This window comes from Semicossyphus pulcher, unplaced genomic scaffold (genome assembly GCF_022749685.1).
Source record: "Semicossyphus pulcher isolate SPU_LCO1_2020_fin unplaced genomic scaffold, fSemPul1.0.p SCAF_20, whole genome shotgun sequence".
NCBI lineage: Eukaryota > Metazoa > Chordata > Actinopteri > Labriformes > Labridae > Semicossyphus > Semicossyphus pulcher.
Window position 1 is genome coordinate 2,116,664 of NW_027211694.1, and position 25,396 is coordinate 2,142,059.

Consider the following 25,396-nt stretch of genomic DNA (forward strand, 5'->3'; position numbering starts at 1 on the left):
AAACTTTCTTTTTTTAAATCACAACATACCTCAGATTAAGAAACCATTATGCTAGCTATGCTAATGTTAGCTATATTAGCATAATTCGCTATTCCTTTTAATTCTACAAGGACCACTTACCCAGAAAACAAATCTCTACATGTAATCAGCCATAAATACAACAAAGGCTTTAAAATATGTTTAAGATCTTTAAAACAAATGTTTAAGTCGTGACGTGATGCCAGCATTGACTTCCTGTTTACATAGTAGGTTGCTCCTGATTGGACAGCGTTAAATATGTTTCCCTTCAACCGTTTCACACACAACCAACAGAAAATAAAAAAGATGGAAGCTTCATTTCATCATCCAAGTTCTCCGTTTGTGCCGCACATTGGTGCCACTTCTATTAAAGTTAATGGAGCGAACATGGCACGTCCCGTTATGACCCATCACGAGCGTATTGTTTCACATTTGACTGATAAATGATTCCACACAGTAATAAACACATGTGATGTTGACTGATGCTTTTTATGTAAATGTGCACATTGTGTCTCCTGTTTACATGAAACAAAGCCCTGCAGGTTCTAATCACGACCATAAATGCATTGATCTGATTATTAACGGCCTGCTTACCAATCATAGCTTGAACCTGCTCTGTTTGGACCCATGATGGAGCGTTATCTATCATCTACCAAACAGGCTTGTTTGAGCAACATGCAGCTGCTGCACACAATCAGTTCGGAGGCCAGTTAAAAGACGACCAATGTGCACATTCAGATTAAAAGCATCAGTCAGTGTCAGCTAATGTTTTTACTATTTAATAGAAGCATTTTTCAGTCAGACATGAGGCATTAAACAATGGTGATACCTGCACCAAAGTCTTACTTGGTGACGTCTTTCCTCGCTAAGTGTTCCTGAAGATTAAGTAGTGTTTGTCTGCTTTGGAAGAACTTGCTTTACGAATAACTCAGCACCAAATCCAGGTCAGCCCCTATTTAGCATCTATTCCCACACAGATTTACCCCTCTCTGCTTTAACAGCATCCATATTTAACATTTTTATGTGCGAACATTTCTCGGTCTGTAATAGCTCATGTGTTCGGTCCAACGTAAGCGAAAACAACCTGCGTTTCCTGAAAATCAACCTCTTGGGAACTATTTCGCTAAGTACCGTGACATAGCTGGAGCACTGTAGGGCCTCTGCTGCTGCAGCATGGGGGCGGATGGGTTAGTGTGCAGAGTGTGTGGAGGCAGCTGTTTGTATCACACAACAACAGTCAGTGCTGCATTTCTTAAATATGTAAGAAATGTGAAAAATATTCTTCTGGACATGCTGTAGCCGAAGTGTACGAGCCATGATTTCTACGTGTTGGATCGCGAGCTTCTTTTGACTTTACCTCCGATCTTTTCTGAACTGAACTGAACTGTCACCAAGTATTTTGTTCTTAAAGGGGACATACCTTTTAACCACATATTCTCATACTTTGCTGGGTTCCACATTTTTGGTTGTTCACCTCTGAAATGAACCGTTCAGAACAGCTGCAGGTTTCTACGTAGAACTTTGCTTTCGCTGAAATCGACCAATCATCATTCACCGTTGTTCACCTCAGGCTGCCTTCTCGCACTCGCTTGTAGTCAAGTCATTGTCAAGATCTCAGCTCACCATTCCGATACCTCCTGGACTGTCAGCCAATCGTGGCTAAAGTCTGACCTTTGAATGGCGAAACGGCTTGTTGGTTTCAGGAGGAAGGAGAGGCTCCGAGAAAGAATTAAATTAAAGTATGTATACAATTTTTAAAACGAAACAAACTTCACCAGTATTGATTGCATAGCTACAACACGTCATCTTTAAAACTCAGGGAGATAACAAGGTGGGGGGGACAATCAAACTACACACTTCCTGGCAATTATGCACACAATGTATGACACAATTAAACATCTGTTTTGTTTTCATGAGATCTTTAAAAGCAGTACAACAGAAAATGTAGGAAACATTTTTGGGATGTTTTTATGGCATAACGCAGCTTTTTTTGAACTTCCAACCTCGCCTCCTAAAACAGTTTTTAGTCAATTTATGTGCAACTACAAACATGTTTTATAGTGAAGCCGGTCTAATTACATTTTTAAGAGCAATAATGAAATGTTGAACTGACTTAGTGCTAACTTATGTGCAGCAGTTTTTGGTGGACTCTGAGATCTATGAGGTTTGGTGATATTTGAACTCTGTGACCAATCACTCAAAAGCTCGGCTCTCCCTTTGAACTCCTTTTCTCGACCTTTGCTGGTTCAATAACGTGAACAGCATAAATTTTCCCAGCCTGAGTTGGACCCTGTCCAGTAACCTACATGTTCAGTGTGTTTGTGCCTGTGATCTGTTTTTGTTGTGCTTATGGTCGAGGAGTCAGCGCATCAGAGCCGGACTGTGGCACGGGATGTTTACATCTGGAAAAACAGGGGGATAAAGGAGGTCAAAAGGTCACGCGGTCACATCCTGTTCATCATATGTCACAATCCTCTCCCACCCTCCCAGTGTGGTGAATCACGCTCAAATTAAATTAGTCTTTACAGCAGATGATTTGTGCTCGCTTAGGAAAACAGGTGTATAATGTGAGCGTGGTTTAAAGATGGAGGACGCGCTGGTTACACTTGATTTATTACCTGACCTCGTTTGGGGCAGAGATTTATCGATGTGTGCGGATCCCACAGGGCGCACGAGGAAGCGTCTCTCTCCTGTGTGTCATGAGAAACGTTGACCGTCACTGGGAACGGACACTGCTTCTGACTCTTCTCATAGAAGCAGGTCAAAGAAAACGTCTCATATGTGTCTGCTTATTGTTTTTACATTACTGAAGTCGAGTAGAAATTTGAGTGTTTATGAAGGAATAAAACCTAAATTATACTGCAGCCATCGCGCATGATTTTCCATTTTTTGGGACATTAGATTTGATTTTATACAGCTCGACCGACTGTTATTTCAAGGTTGAAGCTGTTATTGCAAAGTAGACTCTTACATTTGTTATCATGTTAGCTCTTTCGCTCGCTCCCTCGTCTTGAAAACGACGTCTGTTTTTTAATGCGTTTTCAGGTGATGCCTGATATCAGGTCGGCGGCTTTCGCTTGGCTCTCACTGGTTTTCTTATACACCATATAATATGAAAAACAAGGAAAGATGTGAGGCTCAGTTGTGACATTAAATTAATGTGACCATTAGCTTACATTAGCTTTAGCTTTGCCGAATGCACTTGTGCTTCAGACCATAAAATTGGTTTCCTCCTTTGGAAATGATCTCGCCGTATAAAACTTGTAAGTATCTGTTTGAGTTTATTTCAGCAATAATCCAAAATCCTTTTAACGTTTTGTCGAGGGAGCATTAAAGGAGCAACTGGAAGAAGCCGCTGTCAGTCAAAGCAAAAATATTTGAAATTGGCGCCATAGCTGCGGAGAAAGTCGTACAAACAGCTCGTGGTTTCGCCCATTCTACATTCCTACAACACCCAGCATGCATTGCGCCCCTCCCTCTGACGGAACTGACCGGCGAGAGACACTGAAGTGAAATACCATTTTCACTGCAGGCAACGGCTCAGAGCGGGACAGAATCGGAAATACGACGAGAATATACAGGTGGATCGTCTAAAACATCTTCAGGTCTGCAGTCAACATTTCAAACCTGACGGTTCTGAACGAGACATGACCTTTAACCTCCAGACTGGCCTATAAAGATACATCATCAATGCAGCACTTGGTAGGCTTCAAACGGTGATAGAAGATCGTTTAATTCAGCCTAATTCTTCATTTAAAGTTTTTGCGCTGCAGTAGTCTTTGTGTAACACGTCACTCAAACTGTAAGTCAGTTTCTTACCATCTAAAATTGTCTATTAACTCTCAGCAGCATCAAAAGCATGGACTGTAAACACTGCACGTGTACAGGTTAGAGGAACAACAGTGGATAAACCTCTGCTACCTGTAAGCTACAGTGTTAGTCAGTGATACAGTACATCTTATATTTGTAGATTTCTAACACTCCCATTGATTCATATCTCTGAGCTGTCACTCACTACAGCTCCTTCTGGCTCTGCTGAAGCCGTGTTAATCTAACCTTAAGCTTACAGTTTAAACACACTGAACCACAGCGAAGTGAAAAGACGCTTTGAAGTCTTCAATTTGTACCAGCTGCTGGGTCTTTCTGTCGGACATGTTTTCTCCCCCCTGAGAAAACACTTTCAGGACAGCAAAGCCCTCGGGAGCCAGAGTCTCACGGGAATCTCCTGCAATAAAGATGTGGAGGCGATGAGCGGTCAGACTTTCACTAGCAGAGAGCTTCTCACCTGGAAGCCAGGCACAAAGATTCACTGGCATTACAGGAGTGAGCGCACAGGTCCATGGGAAGAGACATGTAGCCCCCCTCGCCCAAACACCACCCTCTAACATGGAAAAGAGTTACAACCAGTGTGTCTCTCTGTGAAGTTTTCTGTTTCTCTGTAGTTATTTGGTCGGACTTTGGAGTTGTTGAGCATCACTTTAGAGTCATTTTGTGTCTAGGTTTTTGTCTTCTTGTAGTCGTCTCACTTTTTAGGGCTTTTTACACTCAGTTCAAGGTGGGATTATTGCGCCTCTGTTACTTTCTTCTATTTAAAACGCACAGAGGTGGAAGGATGGGGCGAAGTCGTTCCGCCTCTGAGCCGGCATCGCAGGTAGTAACAGAGGGCGAAACGGCGTCTGCGTAAACAGCGGCGCGTGTGTGTATTTTAACGCTATTTAAAAACACCGGGGCGGCTTAACGCCAGCGTTACCTGGTCCAGTCTAAAATGATAAAGGTGGCATGAGGACGGAAACGCAGTGTGGAAAAGGAGAGACTTTTGTCTTTGACTTTTTTGCATCTTTGTGGTTATTTAGTGTCTTTTTGTGGATGTTTTGTTCAGTGTCACTCTGCAGGTCAACACGTGCTGCTGTTAGCTTAGAAACAGCACTTGGATCCGTCATGTCTGCCCGTTAGGTTAAGTTTTATTTTATTTTTTTTCTCATGTGTCTTGTCTGGTACTTCCTGTTTTATTTTGAAATCACTCACCCCTGTCTCAGGTCTGTGTCCTGCCCCTCCCCCGTCGTGTGCTCACCTGCTCCTGATTGTGCTCTCCTCAGCTGTGTCTCATCACCCTCATTACCTCATGTATTTTACCCCCTGTCTCCCCCTGTCTCGTTGCCAGTTCGTTTGTACCCTTGTGTCGTGTTCCGGCATTTTGTTCCTAGCTCTCGTGTATGACCTCTGATTCTGACCCTGTTTGCCTTTTCACCTTGCCTTTTGCCTCACGTCTTTTGGATACCGTAGCTTGATTTTTGGCTGCCTATCTTGTGTACCGAACCTTGCCCGGCATTAAAACTCCACTGGTCTGAGTTTGCATTTGAGTCCTTCATTTTTGGTCCCCGGTTCATGACAGGATGTGATTTTAAATGCATGAGGACACTGATAGACAGTGACACTCCTCTGCACAGATAAATGAATACATCATCACCTGAAAGAACATCAGCAGAGCTGTTTAGTTCTTATTTATCTTCCTCTGTAGGTTGAGCTGTAATCTGAGTGCTTCTTCACTCTTCACTGCGACTTTCCAACAGGACATGTTAACAATTAAACATCAAACAAAGCTGCTTTGGGCCTCTGCCCAGTCGGCCTCGCTAAGCCATCCGTGCGCAATCATATATTTCACCCTGAAGTGATGACAAACCGCAGAAGTGTGTTTGGGAGGCGTCCAACAACACGAGAGGATTAACTCTTTTGTCCTCTGACTGTGTGAAGTCAGATTCTCCTACAAGAAAAGTCATCAGTCGTCTTTTGGGCGTTTCCATCCATCAATGCGTCCACCTCTTGACCTCCTGACCTTCCTTTTCTTTAGGAGACAGGAGCTCATCTGGTGCCATTTAAATATGATCATTTTACATAAAACAAATCACTTCTCTTCTTCTTCTGTGGTTTTAAAATGCTGGAGCTTCTCTATTAGTGTTCATTAGCTGAAGAGCAGGCCGACATTTAAAGCCTTCCTCGCTCTGATTTAATCGAGCCGTTCTGTTGAAGCGAGACGGATGCAGCTTCCTCCCGTACGAGCGGGGAAGTCTTCTGCTTATTTTTAAAAGCTGTGAAGCCCAGAAAGAATCCACAAGCTCTCCGCTGCGTGTCTTTGAGGTTGTGCTCTGATGATAAATGACCCTAATTTGAGCATTTAGATATCAGGTCGGCAGCAAATTGGCTGCACATAAATAAGACAATATACCACCCACACACATAAATAAGTCATCGCTGGCCTTGGACCTGTGTTCCGTCTGTGTTTGTCTGTTTCTGGACGCGCTCGCCTCAGGGCCGATCCACTCCGCTGCGTTTGTTTGAGCAGAGCTGCAATAATCTGTTTAAGCCCCGGCTTGTTTGTACAGTGAACATGATGAGTAATACAAAAGAGTTTGAACTGCACAGATACACAAAGAAGAGAAGTGGAATAAAAGGAACATCGTCATAAAGAGCGAGCGAGAAGTTTTATATTATTTGCAGATTTTTCCTAAAGATCGTTTGGAACGAGAGGAAAAGGCTTCATGCTTTATTGCCAAGAGTTAGATAACAAAGATAGCACCCTCGCGTCTGTACATTATATATGATGGTACAGCCAGAGGACAGTTAGCTTAGCTTTAGCTTAGCACAAAGTTTTAGTTTGTGTTTATTCTGTTCAAAAAAGACAGTTAGTGTGGAACACCGCTGTTATTAACGTTGTTGTCGGCATCTAAAGGCCACCTAGACTTCATGCAGCAAATAGCCATGAAATGCAAAGACATAAATACAGAGAAACAAAGATGCTCAGATATATTATACAACTTTTGGTTCCGTCTCAGCGCCGTAACGAGGCAAAGCCGGAAAAATGCCGCCCCAGCGCCGATGCGGAACGCAACGAACAAACAACAGGGCGTGCTTCACTTACACACACCGCCCTGCCAGCTTCCGTCGTTTGTGGGGCGGCTGTGTCTCAGTGGTAGAGTCGGTCATCTTTCAATCGGAAGGTCGGAGGTTCGATCCCCAGCTCCCTCAGGCTACATGTCGAAGTGTCCTTGGGCAAGACACTGAACCCCAAATTGCTCCCGGTGGCATCGCCAATGGGTATGAATGTGATATCTGATTGACAGTTGGGCACTTTACGTAGCAGCCTCTGCCATCAGTGTGTGAATGGGTGAATGTGACATGTAGTGTTCAAGCAGCTTTGAGTGGTCGCAAAGACTAGAAAACAGTAGCTATATAAGTACGGTCCATTTACCATTTACCACTACCTCCGATGCCGGCTCAGAGGTCGGACGACGTCGCCCCACCGTTCCGCCTTTGTGCGTCCAACAGTGAAGACTTAACAGAGGCGTAATAATCCGCCTTGAGCTGGCAGTGTAAAAGTGGCTTATGATTGCAATATATTAGATTACTGACAAAAGTATGAACTTCCATCGTTTCTGTAAACGTCAGCAAACACGTCACAATCAGTACACTCCACTTCCAAGGTTGTAATCACCACAAGAGGGTCTTTAAGTGGACATGGCCCCATTTGTACGTAATGGGGAAACTCTTCAAAGGTCAATGTCGTGTTTAAAGCTTCTTTCTGCTGCTTTAATCGCAGGTGTAAAACCTCGTGGGACCTTCTTAATGACTGCAGCTGCATTTCAGTCCAGGACATGATCCTGATATCATCGGAAACTTTGGGAACTGCGAGTGTCTTCTTGATGTGAACCGCGTTCTGTATCAGAGGACTTGATTCTTCTGTCTCTCCGTCTGGCTTTGATCTTTCTGTGAGTTCTTTGTGGCCATTATCTCCGTGAACAGAGCCGTAAATTACAGCTGAGAAGTGGCTCAATATGCTCACACACACATTCACACACACACAATACCAATCCGTCTCTTGGCGCCCGTCCAAAGCCTCTGATAGCTATTAAGTGTTTAATGTCTGCTTTCCGAGGAGCTGCAGGATTTCTGTGATGGATCAGCACAGATTCTCGTAACCCCTCCACTCGCGCTCCCAGATTACCTGATCTGACATGATCCGCGTTTGATCCCCGTTTTATTACAGCGGCTCTGAGTCCGCAGACGGACAGCAGCCGCCTCGGGGAGAGTTTGCAAACGAGCTTTCTTTACTGCACGCCAGCGAACGAGGCTCTGGAGACGGAACAGCCCGAGATTAGAAGCTCTCTTTACCTGCAGCAACAACAGCTTCTGCAAACAGACCAGACGGACACAGTCATTAACTCAGCTGGATAGTTTTAAAGGGATAGTCCACATTTTAGGAAACAAACTTCTGCATCCTGGTGGAAAGGTCTATGAGAAGATTAATCCCACTTAGCTTAGCTTAGCACAAAGACTGGAAACAGAGGGAAACAGCTAGCCTCTTTAAAGGCCTTTTCATTGGTTTGTGTGACATCCATCCATCCATTTTCTTTCACTTACCCGGGCTCGTGTTGCGGTGGCAGCACGCTAACTCAGACGTCCCTCTCCTCAGCAATGTTTTCCAGCTCCTCCTGGGGGATCCCGAGGCGTTCCCAGGCCAGACGGGATATATAATCCCTCCAGCGAGCTCTGGGTCTGCCCCGGGGTTTCCTCCCAGTTGGACATGCCAGGAAAACCTCCTCAGGAAGGCGCCCAGGTGGCTTCCTAATCAGATGCCCGAATCACCTCAACTGGCTCCTTACGTTATGAAGGAGTAGCAGCTCTTCTCCGAGCTCCCTCCGGATGTCTGAGCTCCTCACCCGATCTCTAAGGCTGTCAGACATCTTCCTTTCAACCGCATGTTTGAGCTACTTGTTCTTTACTTGAGTATTTCCATTTTCTGCTCCTTAATTAGTTTAAAAGCGTGTTTCAGTTTAATGTGTCTGTTACGTAACTTTCTCTTTATGATAATAACTCTGCGGTCACATGACCTCATAATGTCTTCCTCCTCCTTTCTTCCTCTCCCTCCATCAATCACCTCCTTCCTACACCATCAGCTTCATCATGACTCAGTTTTAATGAGAACATTCGTCCATTAAGATAATCACGTGTTTACATGCCTCTATTATAGCCTGACATGTGAATCATTGCAACACTGATGAGTCGTCTTAGCTTCGGTTTGTTTGTGCTGCTTCTCAGCCGAGATCGAGCCACCTTCCAAACTCCCTTTTCGACACACACTGCACTCCTGACGATGTCCCGAGGGGCTGACTGTGAGTGTGCATGAGCCTGAATCAGTTGCCCCGCACATTAAAAGGACTTTAACCTGTGACCCGCCTCATAATTAGTCTGTTTAATGTTTGTGTGTGCACACAGCAGGTAATTATTCAGACCATTCACAGACCGGATTTTTTTACGATGCTCAGGAAAGTTTCCTGAATTCACCTTCCAACGGCATGTCCTCAAATCACACACACCTCTATACTTAAAAAGCTTTGTACTTACTTTGTGGTTAATGGCTGCGGTGTGGTTAGTTGTAGGCACCAATATTCCTTAAGCCAAAACCTCTCTATCGCCCCCTGCTGACTTTTAATTAGTTATTTGATGCTGTAAAAAGAGGGTGTGGCCTCATGATTGACAGCTCTGTGGACAAATGGGGCTCCTGCAGCGTTCTGTTCCCGAGTAGCAGAGTAGAGGAGGAACGGCGAGAGGAGACGTCACTAACACTAACACTACAGTCAGTGAACTTTCCATAAGTGTGAATATCTGCTTCAGACCGACACAAGAAGCTGCAGACTGAGCCCACCTGAGGGCTCCAACACGCCAAGGACACAAGGTAAAGGTGTGTTTTGGGACCTGAAGCTAATTGAGAGGCTTGAAAATAAAAAAGAGGCCCTTGAGCATAAGCTAACAGTCCTGCTGAAAGAAACTTGCAACAGAGACATAGTAAACATGGAGCTGGCATCCCAACTAAAAGCTCAGGAAGAGACCAGACAGGTGATGCAGAAGGAGGTTGAGGAGCTTAGAAAGCAAATTGAGCTTCATATATCTGAACCAATTGCTGAGCCCTCCCTCCCACAGGAGAACATCTACGTCACAGGTGAAACAAACACTACAGCAATGGTAGAGGACACTCCTGAGATAGTCATGGACACTCCAGAAACGGTGCAGGACACTCCGGAGATGTCCGAGGACACTCCAGAAACAGTTGGGGACACTCCCAAGACGGTCGAGGACACTTCAGAAATGGTAGAGGACACACCTGAGATAGTTGGGAACACATCAGAGACAGTCCAGGACACTCCGGAGATGTCCAAGGAAACTCCAGAAACAGTCACAAACACTCCCGAGATCACTGAGGACACTCCAGAGACGACCGAGGACACACCAGTAACAGTCGAGGACCCTCCAGAGACTTTGCAGGATTCACCTGAGATGGAGGAGATCTCTCTTTGGAGGAGGTTCAAGAAGTCTGTCACCCCAAAAAGCCGCCCCCAATACAAGCAGCAGAAGAGGGGGCAGATCCAGGAGTGAACAGCCAAAAACAGTGAAGCCCAAACCCTCTCTATCGCCCCCTGCTGACTGGCTGCAGTATAGCTCATAAAGCCCGCCTCCACATCTTGCATCCACAACTTGCAGGAACCTTTTATTCCTCATGTCAGCAGAGGAGATAACTTCAGTTCTAAAGAGGCTGTTTATAACCTTGAAGGCTTTCTACTCTCTCACTCCTACACAAGAGTCTGAACAGGCAGAGAGAGAAAATGTGAACCTTTAGAGACACTGGAATGTTTGAGTACATGAGCAAGGACACAAAGAATACAGAGGAGGAACGTTCGCATCCGCCGACGCTCTGTGAGTCGCTGCAAAGATGTTTACACGACCTTATGAATGTTCTCTAGCTACATTTCTATCCTTTGTGTAGTCAGAGCTCAGCGTTTATTCAGCTTTTAAGGGAGGAAGGAGCGTCCTCAGGTCTTCAGCCTTTTGTGGCCAAAGTGAGTATTACAACAACAGACTGGATGTTTTTCCTGTTTTCAGATGAAAACATAGGAACATAAAACGCTCAATAAATGATGATTTATGTTTCTTATTCTGTTGTTTTTATCACTTTCTGATATTGTTCTTGTTAGATTCTGTTCAGACTTTGGTAAAACACAAAAAAACTTGTATTTCTAATTAAAACTACAGATGTATTATTGGCTGAGACCAGGAATTATCCAGACTGTCTTCCCTCTACACAGACTCAGGCTGGCTGTTTCCAGTCTTTGTGCTAAGCTAAGCTAATGAGCAGCAGGCTGCAGCTTTAAACTTTCCAAAAGAGAAACACACATAAACGTATTTAATGATAAAAAGCCTGGCGTCTCTCCTAGTAACATAACTGAAACTCTCTCACACATACATTCTGCACATTTCGTTTCCACCTGAAGGCGATAAGATTACTTTACATTCCTGCAGCGACCTCGCCGTCAGATTCATCCATAAAGGGGAAAAGTGGAAGTTAAAGGACGAGCGGGGCGGAGAGAGAGAGAGCTCTGAGTATAAACAGAAAAATAAAACAGCTGAGAGTCTTTCCTGTCCGTCAAATTAGAGCTGAAACAGGAGGTTCCTGTATCACACATGTAAATATACACACATTAACAACACACGTGCACACCGTGCTTCTGTAGTAAAAAGGTGCCTGGGGTAAATTAGGAGAATAACACAAAGACAGAATTCACGAGAGATTTAAAGAATACAGAAGCCCTAACACCCCTTTTCCACCAACGCGAACCTGGTTCTAATTCAGGGCCGGTGCTCGTGCTGGTTCGGAGCTAGTTCAACTTGCCAACCAGCTTGGAACCAGTTTGTTTTTCCACCCGCTGGAGCCCGTGGAAGAGCCACGTCATGACGTATCTCTATACGTGACCGCTTTTCCCAGCAGCAACTTTATCTCACAATAACAATGACGGACTACATGGTATGTTTGCGGTTGTTGCTCCTCTTTCCGAAATCACATTAGATCCCAAAGACAACCTCTCTGCTAGCTCGATTTAGCTTGTTATTTAGCATCGATTAAACTGGTGTCTATTAAACAAATCATCTTTTTACTACGTTTTCCAGGGAGTGTACACGACGCCAGAGTTCTTAAACACTCTTCTGCATTCCCTCAGTGACGGGGAGTTGCTTGGGCAAAACAAAGTGACCATCTCCGGCTGTGAAGTTGGACATTACCTGATCGGTGGTCCACCGGCGTACCCAGTGCAATATCGGCTCATGAAACCTTTCTCAGATACTGGCAGACTGAAACCTGCTGTGTACTTCTACATGTGTGGCGAACATGGCGGTAACTTCACATAAGAAGGGACGAGCGACATTTTTCTTACTCAAAACTACACAGTTTAACAAATCAAAAAACAAAGAGGGCATGCTTCCATACATTTTATTTACTCCCCTTTCCTGTGATAACTAAATAAGTTGAGATCTTGAGAAAACAACCGGAAATTACTCGTTATCGTGGGAAAAAGGAGTAAATAAAATGTATAGAAGCATGTCCGCTTCGGGCTTCCGTAGAAAAAACTCATTTGTGCTACAGAAATGTCCAATACCCTCTGTGTTGTGATGCTTATTATGTATCCCCATATAACAACATCATATGGGGATAATTTATGTTATTATAAAGTGAAACTCATATTTGAACCAGGAAAACAGTGTGCAGAGAACAGATTAATAGTACCTGTATCCAATGACCAGTGTAATTAATCCTCCATTAATGCCGTTATTTATATATAACGTCACTTTGCTTTACAGTGCAGGTCCAGTGTTTAACAGAGCACAAGGTAAAAGTTATATTTCAGATGAAAAAAAATATGATTTGACGGACGGGGCCCAAACAACGAGGAAGTAACCCGCATCAGTCCGACTTTTATTGTGAAATCCATCAGATTAAAGTTTTCACGTTTGACCACTAGGTGGCGACAAATATCTATGAATGATAAACAAGCTTCGACCTGACCGTTCAGTCTGATTTAGATGTAGTTAATGCACTCTAGATTAAAGCGCTGTGACTCTGACGGCCCTCTGTGACTGATGTATCATTAAATATAAATCACAACATTGTGAACACACATTTAATACAGTTACAGCAGCACTTTACTGTTGGAGCTCAATATCTACAGTTATACTCAACAGGACAATGTTTTCTGTGTTTTGTAAAAGTGTTTCATTTTGGTCCACAATCATTTATATTTACTGAAATTGTTCGATTCTGTTCAGACTTTGGTAAAACACAAATAATACTGATTTCTTTTGGCTGAGAGCGGGAATTATTAGGCTTTTCTGACCTCTGGATAGACTCAGGCTAGCTGTTTCCCCCTGTTTCCAGTCTTTATGCTAAGCTAAGCTAACCAACAGCAGGCTGCAGCAGCTTCATACATGACGTACACACAGAATAGTTCTTTAAAGCTGCTGCTGTGTTGATGTTGGCGCCCCCTGTGGACAAAGCCGTACCTCTTATCTCTTGGCTGATTTTGTCCCGTTCATGCTGAAGTGGTGGTTTTTAACAAACAGCCTCATCCTGCTTTCTTATGAGGCACACTCACTTTAAATTTCTGCCCTGGAAAATGTAAACAAAGGCAACGTGCAGTTAATCGCTTCACCTGACTGTTTTTGATCAACAGGTGACATTATTTTAATCTGACTGTTCCAGGGGGTTAGCGCTGTCAGCCCACAGATGAAAGGTTCCTGGTTTGAATCCCTGTTCAGACGTGGTGGGCCTTTCTGTGTGGAGTCTGCATGTTCTCCCCGTGCATGCGCGGGTTCCCTCCGGTTGCTCCGGCTTCCTCCCACAGTCCAAAGACATGCTCGTTAGGTTCATTGGTGACTCGTAGGTGTGAATGTGAGCGTGAAAGGTTGTCTGTTTCTGTGTCAGCCCTGTGATTGACAGGCGATTGACCTGTGATTGGGTCACCTCTCACCCAATGACAGCTGGGATAGGCTGCATGCTCCAGGTTGGTTATGATCGCTCTCATGATGAAGGTCTCTGTACAGATTATTGATTCCCAGAAGACAGTGTGTCGATGTTCCTTTTCCCCTGATATGAAGCACAGGTGAGCAAAAGTTTGACCTTTTTGATGAACTAGCTGCTGATAAACGGTCAAAGTGTATAACTCAAACGTATATCCACTTTAATATCTTTAATAGTTTGTAAGCCTGAAGAACGTCCACTTTTAAATCAGTTAAAATGAACTCATAAAGATGACACGTGATCCATGTTTTTTATTAGGTTGTAACATACAATCTTCCTCCTCATCGCTTCATTGACACGATCTCTCTCCTTCTTACATTCATTAACTTCCAGATCTCTCCTGTGACTCACTGGTCACCTCAGCTGTCAATCACGTCTCTAATCCCGCCTCCAGCGCGGACACACCCATTTCCTCACCGGCATTTCATTTACCCTTATTGATATTACCCTCACGCGCGCAGGCTGGTGGTCCATCTCTGTGTCTGCGTGTGTGAGTTTGTATGGCGCGAGCACGTGCGTGTGTTTGGCTGGATGTGTGAAAGGTTACTGCGGGGTGAAGATAACATCAAACACCGCGTCTCAGCGTGGTGTGTGTGTGTGCGTGTGTGTGTGTCTCTGCATGTGTGTGTGGTCCAGTGCATTTCTACCTTGTGGGCGTGTGACCGCTCCTCCCTCCCTCCCCTCCCTGCAGACCGGTGCATGTGCGTGCATGCGCGCGTGCTGTAATTGCATGTTTGCACGAGCCTTACCTGAGGAGAACAGAAGCTAATTCTGCAGCTTTTTCTGTGTCTCTCTGATTTTTTTAACCACTGGATGCAGTTTGAGGGTCCTCGCGGCGGTCACGAGTGTGTAATTTCTCTCTGAGTGTTCACGCGCGTGCCTCCCCTCCCCTCCTCTTCCTCCTCCTCCTCCTCCTCCTCCTGCTGCTCCTGCTCCTCAGCGTGGAGGTGCAGGGCCACTACTGGCTGTGTTGTTGCGGCACTGGATGGATCTAACGAGCATGTTTGCGGGTGAAGCCTCGGGCGGAGGGAAATAAAACCGGATTTTTTTTCTTCTTCTGCATCTTTTTCTTCTTCTTCACCTGCCGATCAGTCACCTCCTCTGTGACGACATGTCAAACTCAAACAAAAGCAAGAAGGACAAAGAAATCCTCGCAGAGTACGAGAGCCAGGTGAAAGGTAAGGTTTTTATCATCTTTAATTTTCACACCTCTCCCTGCTCGTGCATCCTTCTCTTGCTGTCACACCCACATTTTTCACACCTTTGCACGTTCACACACATCATCCATAAACAGACACACACACACCTGTCTGCCAGCACCCCTCGTGCCCATGCAGCCCCGTGCAGGGTGTGTTTGAGCGCTGACACCTCACCGTGAGACGTCAGGATTTCTGGGTTCATCCTGAGTGCTGCATGGCGCCTGAGGGGGGAGGAGGAGGAGGAGGAAGGGTTTTGTGTGTGTGTGTAGAGGAGGAAGAGGAGGGGAGAGAGGTGTATCTATGTAATCTGCAGGTGCCTCTTCATCCCTCTTGTGCCCATGCAGTGGATGCTTTTTACTCTCAAACCTTTGGGCGATTGTGCCCTCATCCTCGCCTGGCAGTCGTTCTATTGGTATTCCTCTGAGGCTGTGACTGCAGCAGTGTGTGTGTGTGTGTGTGTGTGTGTGTGTGTGTGTAGAGAGTGTGTGTGTGTGTCATAGATTACCTGATGGGGGACATGTTTTAGGTGATGCTGATGATGACTCTTCTAAAATAGTGGCTGCCATGATCGCGGGACGACCCCATCCTTTCCTCCTCCATCTCTGCTACGTCGGGGCGGCGACGACAAGTCAAATGACCTTTTTGCTGAAACTACAACACGCTGCCTCATTTCCCCTCCCTGGATGATGCCAGAGGATTCTCATGCACCTTTTTACCTGCTGTAGAGGCTCAAGTTCAAAATGTCCGACCTTTACCGGTGCGACACCTCATGCAGACACCTGAAAATACTACAACCAGGGCACAAAAACCCTTCCCCTGTTCAACATGTACTCCTCTCTTCCCTCTCTCCACATGGCTCCTCACACTTCCACATTCACATGTCACCTCCGCCCACATAGCCACCATCACTACAGCGTCTACAATGCACCGCTCTCCATCAGGAAATGTGCGTTTTACTCCACGACAGATCGATTATCTGCCTTAAAATCTGAGCTGCTTCATTCAGAAATCTTTCCTCTCCATCCTTCCTCCTCTCTGTCCTCCTTGTGATCTTTCAGTCACACTCTCGCAGAGTTTGAGGGATTACATTTCAACATTTTGTCGCAAAATCCAGTCTGCTTCATTCACAAATCTCTCCTCTCCTTCCTTCCTTCTGTCCTTCCTTGTTTCCTCCCTTCCTTTCTTGCTCACAATGAATCGACACAAGAGTTGGAGTGATTAAATTTAATGGAGAGCATTACAGCCCCCATGTGAGGTGTTTGTGTGTGTCTTGTTTATACACACTCATCCCTGTTTATGTGTGTGTGTGTGGCCTCGCTCTGGCGTCCTGCCAAACCACACTCGGGGATGCCCTGCATTGAAATGACCGCTCTGCTCAGATAAAGCCCCCCCCCCGCCACCGTCCGGCCCTCTCTGCACCTCCTGCCAAGCTCCCGGCGTATAGATCCGCGTTGTAACTATGTGCCTTCCAATTCTGCCTCCCTGCTCTGGCTCCTGATTGGCCGGCGCCGGAGGTGGTGTGTAATGTATACACACTCTCACGAGGGGGTGGGGTCTTCTTGCTGAGGTGAGGTGAGCAGGAAAAAGGTAGCAGGGAGAGTGAGCACAGTGCTGACGATACATATTTTAGTGCTCCTGATGTTTGGAGCGTCACCTTCCCAAAACATGTGACTCCTCCTCCGTCTGAAGGAGGCGCGGAGGGTCGTCCAAATGAGAAAAGAGAGGAGAGAAAGGAGCTCTGCAGGGGGGAGAGAGGAGGCAGAGATGAAGTGTTTCCTGCTGCACGCTGCGGCTGGTTGGCTGCAGCTCTTGTTTTTTTGCCTGCGTGTGCATGCAGGTGATTAGTGACCTCACATCTGCATACCTGCCAGACAAACAGAAGGGCAGCGATGGATGAATGAATGAATGAATGAATGAATGGATGGAGGAGAGAGGAGGAAGATGAAGGAGCGAGTTAATGATGTGACTCTTCACTTTGTGAAAATTTTCTGGAGGGCCAAAATCAAAGGCCCTCACTGCTCCTGATTATCCCGCGCTCCTTTGCCCCTGTGTCCTTGGACCTGGTCGTCGTGGTAACGGCAACCTTAGGAAGACGGCGTGAGCTTCCTGTTCCTGTGAGATTACTTGCATTTATATGCAGACAGATAAAAACTACTCTACAGCTGCAGTTGAGTCCTGAATGGTATGAGAAGTTTTGGAATCGCTCCAGTAGATTCATTGAGCCTGCAGCAGTGAAACGGGCTGTAACGGCTGCAACGTGATCCCAACGTGATTCTTTTTTCCACTGACATTACAGAAAGGATCCCTACAGAGATAGACCTTTCTGTTACAGAGGAAGATGATTTATATTAATCAGAAACAGACGTTACATCGCTCTCTGCAAACACACCAGACTCCATTCACAAAAACAGTGATTTTACCTCACAGAACATGGTGGTTGTTACTGGTCTACTGCTGCCTTGATTAGTTATTTCTTGTGTTATTGTGTTAGTTCCAAGCTCAGCCTGTAAGCCTTTAAGTCATGAAACAAAAGACACAATACAGATCAAGCAGCAGTAGATCAACAGCTCCTGAGTTCTGCAAGGTAGAATCGCTCCTTTTGTCAATGGAGTCTGGTGTCTTCAAAGAGAGCGATGTAATGTTTGTTTCTGGCTTTACAAAAGCATCTTCCTCTTTAACAGAAAGGTCTATCTCTGTAGGGATCCTTTCTGTAATGTTGTCAGACACTTAATAACAATCTGAGCCTGTCAGTGGGAAAACAAGAACTTTAAGGGAACTAATTGTTCTGGTGCAGTTGCCCCAAAGGATTGCATTACAGCCATTACAGCCTGTTTCACGGCTGCAGGCTGAAGGAATATCCTGAAGCTGAATATTTTAAAATTAATTTAACCATTTTAGTTATTTTTGAAATATAAATGTCAATAAAAAAGCTTGTTCCAGCTTCTTATATCAAAGGATTTACTAGTTTTCTTAAGAGTTTCTGGGTTTTGGACTGTTGGTTGGACAAAAGAAGCATTTTGAAGACGTCACTTTGGACTCTTCACAATTTTATTGACTAACGGATTCCTGTGAAAATAATCGTGAGATTAAACGATAATCAAAATAAGCTTTAGTCGCAGCCTTTCACTTCCTCTTATTATAAAAGTGCTCATAGACGTGGTTTGAATGGATGGTATCGGCTTAATGACTCGTTCTGGAGGATAATTAATCAGTTAGTCACATACTGGAAGTGAAGAGTCGACCAGTTTGAGAGGACGGATGGAGGGAAGTCATCAGAGAGCATATGATGCAGCTAACGACTACTTTCATTATCAGTTAATTTAACCATTAATTTCTGGACTTAATTGATGAATCGTCTGTAAAATAATGAGAAGTGTCCGTTACAAGATCCAGGAATCAGGAAGTGACATCATCAAATCGCTTTCCGCTCTCCGACCAGCAGCCCAAAACACTGTCTGTCTGTTACTGACATCTTTGTCATGTCCTTCCCGTACTTGCTTTTTGGTCTTGTATTTCGTTAAATTGGCGACATTTGCTTCAGATTTCTCGTTGTGTCTCTTCATGCTGAGGCGCTCGATTCCTAATCAGTGAGGTCTTCTAACTCTGAGACGTCTTTCTGCATCTCCACCTGTGATTACCATTGACAGCATGCACAACAACACGGAGATAACACACAAACAAATGTGAAACCTTATCCCAGACTCGAAGCACCCCCATAATGTTCCTGTTACCTGTAACATAACATCAAACATCATGCATCAGTGCCTACAAGGTCAGACAGATCAGTTCTGCAAACCGCTCCTTGGTCTTTGAGGAGCAATTTCAGGCATCTGTGGTTCCAGAAGTCCCGCTCATTTTTCTTTGGATTGACAAGAAACGTTCCTGCATGAATCATCGGTGCAGAAAGAAACGAACAGTTGTGCTAAAAGAATCAGGTTTTTGACAACCACACCTCCCAAGGTGCAATTTAGCAGAAAACATCCAATCAATTATGTTAAAATCTCGTTTGGAATCGGAGTTAATTTGGGGTGAATTCAGCGTTTGATATTGAAACTAGACGTCTGGTTTCTACTTATTTCAATCATCTGGTTCTGACAGTCCCAGTGAAGGTTTGGAATCAAGAACGAGCTCCAAAGTGTCAGATCCATCTGAATATCGTGGGTCCGAGTTTATCAGTTCCTCCTATGAATGGCAGGATATTTTTCTGACAGTTGGACGTGAAACTCGTGTCTGGAAACATGCAAGAAGAAGAAGTCATGGAAGGGAGACACAAACAGTCCAGAGGACGGCTTCATTTAAAGAGGAACGATGCCCGAAGAGCTCCAACACTTCCAAACCGAGCTAGCAAGCAAGAAATACGACCTTTATGAAGACAAATGCTGCACAAGTATCCTCTCGATTCATCCACTAATCAATAAAACAGCTGCATTGATGCTGGAAACGTGTACGCTTTTCCACACGGAGAATTGATCCTGAATCAATATAGGCAGTAGCATGAATACATTTTAACCATTTCCCACATCTATAGCTGCATATGATAACCTTATGAGGGGAATATGCTCCACAATGACAGCCTTGCAGGTACTGCAGGTTTTCTCTTATGTACAACGTCCTGAAAATATGAAGGCCTGTTATTTTATTCATGCATTTTGCAGGTAAAGCAGAGTAAAATCGTGAATCAGCCACAAGAGATGTTCAAGAAGAGGGAGTTTGGGTTTAATCTGTTTGGAGATACATGGATTATCTGACGATTTCAGCCAGACAAGTACTGAAAGATATATGAAATGCAGTCAGAATAACTTCACTGCCGGAGCGCCGACTCGTCGTCTCAAGGTGCCGTTCCCATTCAGGTTTCTGGCATCGTATTCGTGCACGAGCTGTTTTCTTCTTCTCTTGTTTTATCTCAACACATTACAGGCTCTTTGGGATGTGTTCCAGCTCTTATAAGCAGCCTCAGACCAGAGCTGTGTGCACTTAATCTCACTAATGTAGAGCAACAGCGGTGATTGAAATTAATCTTGTTCAACTTTGTCCAGTAGTGACGAAACAGCTGATCCAAAATAAAGGCGACGTAAAGGTGTAAAGAGCCTCAAAGTGTGGCTTTAAACAAAGAACATTTGAGCTTGAGATGTATGACTGTGCACGAGCCTCTTCCTCTCCTCAGACTCCATCCTCTCTGACCTTTGATGATGCTCAGCCATCCCAGCAGCTAAACGGTGTCTGCAGAGCTTTCAGCTTGAATCAGTCCAGACAGACTCTCTAAGCTTATTGTCTGCATGTGTTTCCACATTGTTCCGAGCCGACGGTAGCTCCTCTGATCAAAGAGTCTGAGTCTCGACGTCGGGGGGGTGTTGCGAGGACACGCGAGGAGGTTTCTTGGAAGAAGCATCTCAGACTTCAAAAGGCAAAAGTGCGGCGGATGTCCTCCTTTCACGTTCAATCGGCTGTGATCCAAGCCGAGGAGTTTCACTGATACAATCTCGCCTCCTCGGCGGATCTGCCTGAATCATCATCCTCTTTCTTCTCCTGTCACACTCTCTGCTGCTGGAGCTCCAGATTATTTTCATTATCAGCTGATCAAGAGATGGTTAATCTTGTTGTTTGGTTGATTAATTGATCTGCTCGGCTTATAAATTGGCAGAAAAATAGAGCAGTCTTAATACCCCAGGATTTACAGGCCAAAACCCGGATACAAAGACACAAAGTAAAGCAGCAGATCATCACAGAAAAGATAAGATGCAACTAGCTCATTTCTGTAAGGCTTAGCAACATGCTAACTGCAACGTGCTAACATCTCACCCACAAAGAATGCTTATAAGAAGCAACCATGACGCCACCCATTGGATGGTTGAGTAACATTTCCAAGCGTGAAGTTTGGTCTTTTAGCCGTCGCTAGCTTGTTTTTTTTGGACGAGAGGGTGAAGCTGGAAAAGAGTGAGGGGTTAGCGAGTGAGCTAAGTTAGCAAACTGAAGGGCTAGCTTGGTTAGCAAGGCAGTAAACAGCTTCATACTGAATATACTGACTGTAGAAATGAACAGGCGACTCCTCAGAGTGTCTTTTAGTACAATTGAACGCTGGACAAAACGCTATTCAGGTTGCTATGGTAGCAACTTGTCAATCACAGGTAGCCCCGCCCTAAATCCTCCCCTGCTTTAAATGGCAGCATCATTGACTAAATGATCATCATGCTGTGTTGAAGAAGACTTAAAACTAGAGATTGAAACCATAAACTCGATCGGACAACGTTACTGAGGTGGTAAATCAAGAGAGAAGTAGGCTGGTTTTCTCATAGACTTCTGTGAAGCCGCCACCTGCTGGACATTAGGAGGAATGCAGGTTTAAGGCCTTTCTGTGTTAGCCTTACCCTTTTGAGACCCCTGTATGCTCACTCATGATGATGCTTACATGCTAATGATGAGCAGGTGTAGTGTTTATCATGTTCAACATTTAGTTTGCATCTTAGCATGCTAACGTTTGCTGAGGTTTTACAGGTAAAGTGCTGCTGGTGGCACGTCAGAGGATATACGAAGTGATTACACCTCATCAGGAGGATGACATGCGTGTTCGTACAGAATTAGATAGTTGTTAACATATTCTCCTCTTCTGCAGCAGCTCTGTCTCTGACGGACGTTTATGTAAAGAGGCGAAGTCTCACATCATTTAGTCTGCGTTTAGTCTCTTTGATGTGGTGTCAGAGCTCCCTGCGGAAAGTATGAGGGGGATTTGCAAGAAAGCAAAAAGGGAATCTGCTGCTGCGAGCATCACTGGCATGTTTGATTTATTCCTCACTTTAAGGATGTTTATTTTAGATCTGTAAATTCCATGTGTAAGTGAAATGCACAGCTGTTTGGGACGTAAGCAGCCCAAACTTTTCATAGACCAGATGTTACGTTGAAAAATGTGTACAAGAAATGAAAAGCACAGACATTCATGTTTCCCAGAGGATGAATCCAGCTGCCTTTGGTGAACCACTAAGTTGCCATGCAGCGCCACCATGAGCCTAATGTTGGTGGTTCTGACTGACATATCTCATCAACTTTTCCATAGATTGTTCAGACAGCAACCCTCTGATTTGGCCTGTTTGTTTTTCATCATGCGCTGATACAGAACTTATCAATGCTTGGTGTGATTTCGAAATGGGCTGCACGGTGCTGCAGTGGTTAGCGCTGTCGCCTCACAGCTAGAAGGAGGCCTTTACATGTTCTCCCCGTGCATGCGTGGGTTCCCTCCAGGTACTCCGGCTTCCTCCCACAGTCCAAAGACATGCTCGGTAGCTTCATTGGTGACTCTAAACTGCCCGTAGGTGTGAGCGTGAGCGTGAAAGGTTGTCTGTCTCTGTTTGTCAGCCCTGTGATTGACAGGTGATGCCCAATGACAGCTGGGATAGGCTCCAGCCCCTCCGCGACCCTGAACAGGACAAGCGGTAAAGATGATGGATGGAGGGCTGGATTTCGAAATGTTGTCTTTAATCAGTTTGTCCAGCAGAGGGCGCTCTGTCTACATAGTTTGCAGTAGTCTCAGCACTGTCTGCAGCACATGTAGCAGAGCAGATCACAGCTAAGCAGACAGTACTTGTGGTACAGTCCTTACTAGTGTATAATAATGTTAGATATTATTTAAGCCTTTTGAGCATCTTTGCATTGTGTTGTTGCTAAATTGAAGGTAAATTGGTGCAGAAACGACATAGAAGATCTTTTTCTCATCTCTAGTCAAAAATTCTGTCGTTGGCCGCCACATTGGAAACCGTTGAATTTGATCTGTGTAAAAATCAAATCGGTTTCAGTCTCAAAAATCTTTTATTTATCAATCAGGCTCAACTTCAGACTGCCATGTTCTCCTGTGAATAAATCTAAATCAATGTAGTTCTTGTCTTTTTTTATCTGGCTTCGTTTTATTGAACGTCTTTATGCTAGCTCTTTATGCTAATCCAGGCTAACTGGCTGCTTAGCTTAAGCAGCGGACGCGAGAGTTATATCAGTCCTCTTATCTAAGTCTCATCCATTACAGCACATAAAGTATCAGCTGTGTTGCTATGACAACGTGCATCCCAACAGAGGCTCAACACCAATTTACAGAAGTGATTAAACCTCCGACCATCGGGGGACGACTAAACCATATTTGGGATTTCCCGTTTGGCCCAACATCCAATCAGAAACACGCATTTTCCTCCACCTGTGGTTCAATGTGTTGCAGCAAAGCAGACATTCATTTATATGAAAGTGTTGCGGCTTCACACACACACACACACACACACACACACACACATAATCACACGAGTGTATGAGCAACATGAAACGGCAGCCATTTTAATTTAGTTAGCAGCAACGCCACAATCGATACACACACACAAACAGTAATAGAGAGAGAGACTTCATAGACTTGTGGGGACCAAAGGCCACAGCAGCTTTTCTATGGAGATCTATGAAGCGTGTACTCGTGTGTGTGTGTGTGTGTGTGTGTGTGTTTGTGTGTGTCGATGCGGCAGATTCGAGCTCTTGTCTTCACCTTCCTCATCACATGGTTCACACACTGTGTGGTTGCCAAGACAACAGGTAGTGGAGTGGATAGAGTCCCCCCAGGGATTCGTGTGTGTCTCTGTCTGGCTGTGTGTGTGTGTGTGTGTGTGATAGAGAGAGGTGGGGTGATCATTGTGTATTCTGTACCCTCTCTCTCTCTCTCTCTCTCCTTCCTGCTGCAGATAGATCGAGCTCTGAAACAGCACGACCAGTGAAGCGAGCAGCCCGGCATTACCATGCTGACTGATAGCGTGTGTGTGTGTGTGTGTGTGTGTGTGTGTGTGCAGGTTCCAGGTGTTTGTGTGTGTGGGGTTCTAATGCGGTCAGAGGATGTGGTCCAAGGTGACTCCTCTGAGAAAAATGGAGAGTCTTCATCAGTAATTAAACGGATTAAAGGGCGAGAGAGAGAGAGGGGGAGGAAGTAGCTGATTTAATTGATAAGTCGATTGATGGAAAATTAAACAATTTAAATAAAGCAATTTGTTAATTTATTATCGTTTCATAAGCAAACCCACCTATCAGATAGGAGATCTTTATGTTTAAAGTCTCTGTTAGCTAAATGTATTTGGGATTTAATCTTTAAGTGGAATAAAACAAACAATTTGTTATAAATCTGAAACACTTTTTAGCCCTCTTCGAGGCGTGGTGCCACGAGGTGACGCAAACAGAGATGTCTTAACAACTGTTGGATGGTTGACATTTGGCACAGCCCCTTCATGTTTCCTTCGATGAATCTTAATCACCTCACTTACAAGCTTTTTCTCTGCCGTCGTCATCAGGCCAAACGTGTCAAATTATAATACCTTTGTTGCTGCTTTAATATCAGCAAAACTAACAACATTTCCGTCAGTCTCAGCTGAACTTTGTGTATTTGTGATTTGGTTTACTGAAAAGATGCAGCTTTTAATAATTGAGACTATTGTTGTCAGGTTTTTGTGCATGAAAGCTGTAGTAGGTAACATTATTAAAACTAACTTTATGTCATATTTGCTCAAACTGTCACTTTAAACATGCAGCAGTACATGAGAGAGATATTCTGTTCCTCTGGCTCCTCCTACTGCTCCTAATAGCATTTGTAAGAATCCAACGGCTCCCGAAACACAACAACCAATCAGAGCCGAGCAGGCTCTCAGGCTGCTGTCAATCACACGCTGCGCAGCACCACTCCTCCGCGCGGCGCGCATGCTCACACGGTCAAGCTCAATTTCTTCAGTGTGCGCAACGTCAACCGGTTTGTATCCACAAAGGCTTAAAAACAACCGCCAGGAATTAACTAACTGCCCATCCCTCCATTGCCAACTAGGCTTACACTACAAAGACCGTTAAACCAATAGAAATGAGGAGAAGAAGCTAAAAAGAAAGCGTTGGACCGAGACAGAAATGAAACTGAGTAAACGTTGGAGCGGCATTTCCGAGGTGGAGAGAGCTACGGGACCTGAAATGATTAAAAAGCCATGTGAGTTAGACAGTTCTGCTCGACAGGTAATTACCCCAGCTTCATTTCTGCTGTATTTGTTTCACATTGCTAAGATGTCTGCGGTTACTGTGACGTTGTGTTACAGTGGTGTAGCAGTATGGCTAACGTTAGCTTGTTCTCAATTTGGCTGCTGTTCAGCTTGTTTCATGGCGGTGTGGCTGAAAAAATCTTTGTCCAGTGTCCAGGCAGTGTAACCGTTACGGACTTTCTCCTGATAGTTCTGTGTGCCTGTGCTCTCACGGCTAAATGTTAACGACATCAGTGTGTTACTGCTTGGTTGGCGCTGGT

The 25,396-nt window shown here is 44.8% G+C and overlaps 1 protein-coding gene across 2 annotated transcripts in view; it reads left to right on the forward strand.

The window, feature by feature from the left end:
• Positions 1-15,022: 15,022 nt before the first annotated feature.
• LOC138599253 (SLIT-ROBO Rho GTPase-activating protein 1-like) overlaps positions 15,023-25,396 on the forward strand; it is a 45,496-nt gene continuing 35,122 nt past the window's right edge. For both annotated transcript variants that reach the window (XM_069670795.1, XM_069670796.1), the window contains exon 1: positions 15,023-15,093. In XM_069670795.1, the coding sequence (XP_069526896.1) occupies positions 15,027-15,093 (67 nt within the window). In that variant the 5' untranslated portion in view covers positions 15,023-15,026. The remainder of the gene's footprint in view (positions 15,094-25,396) is intronic.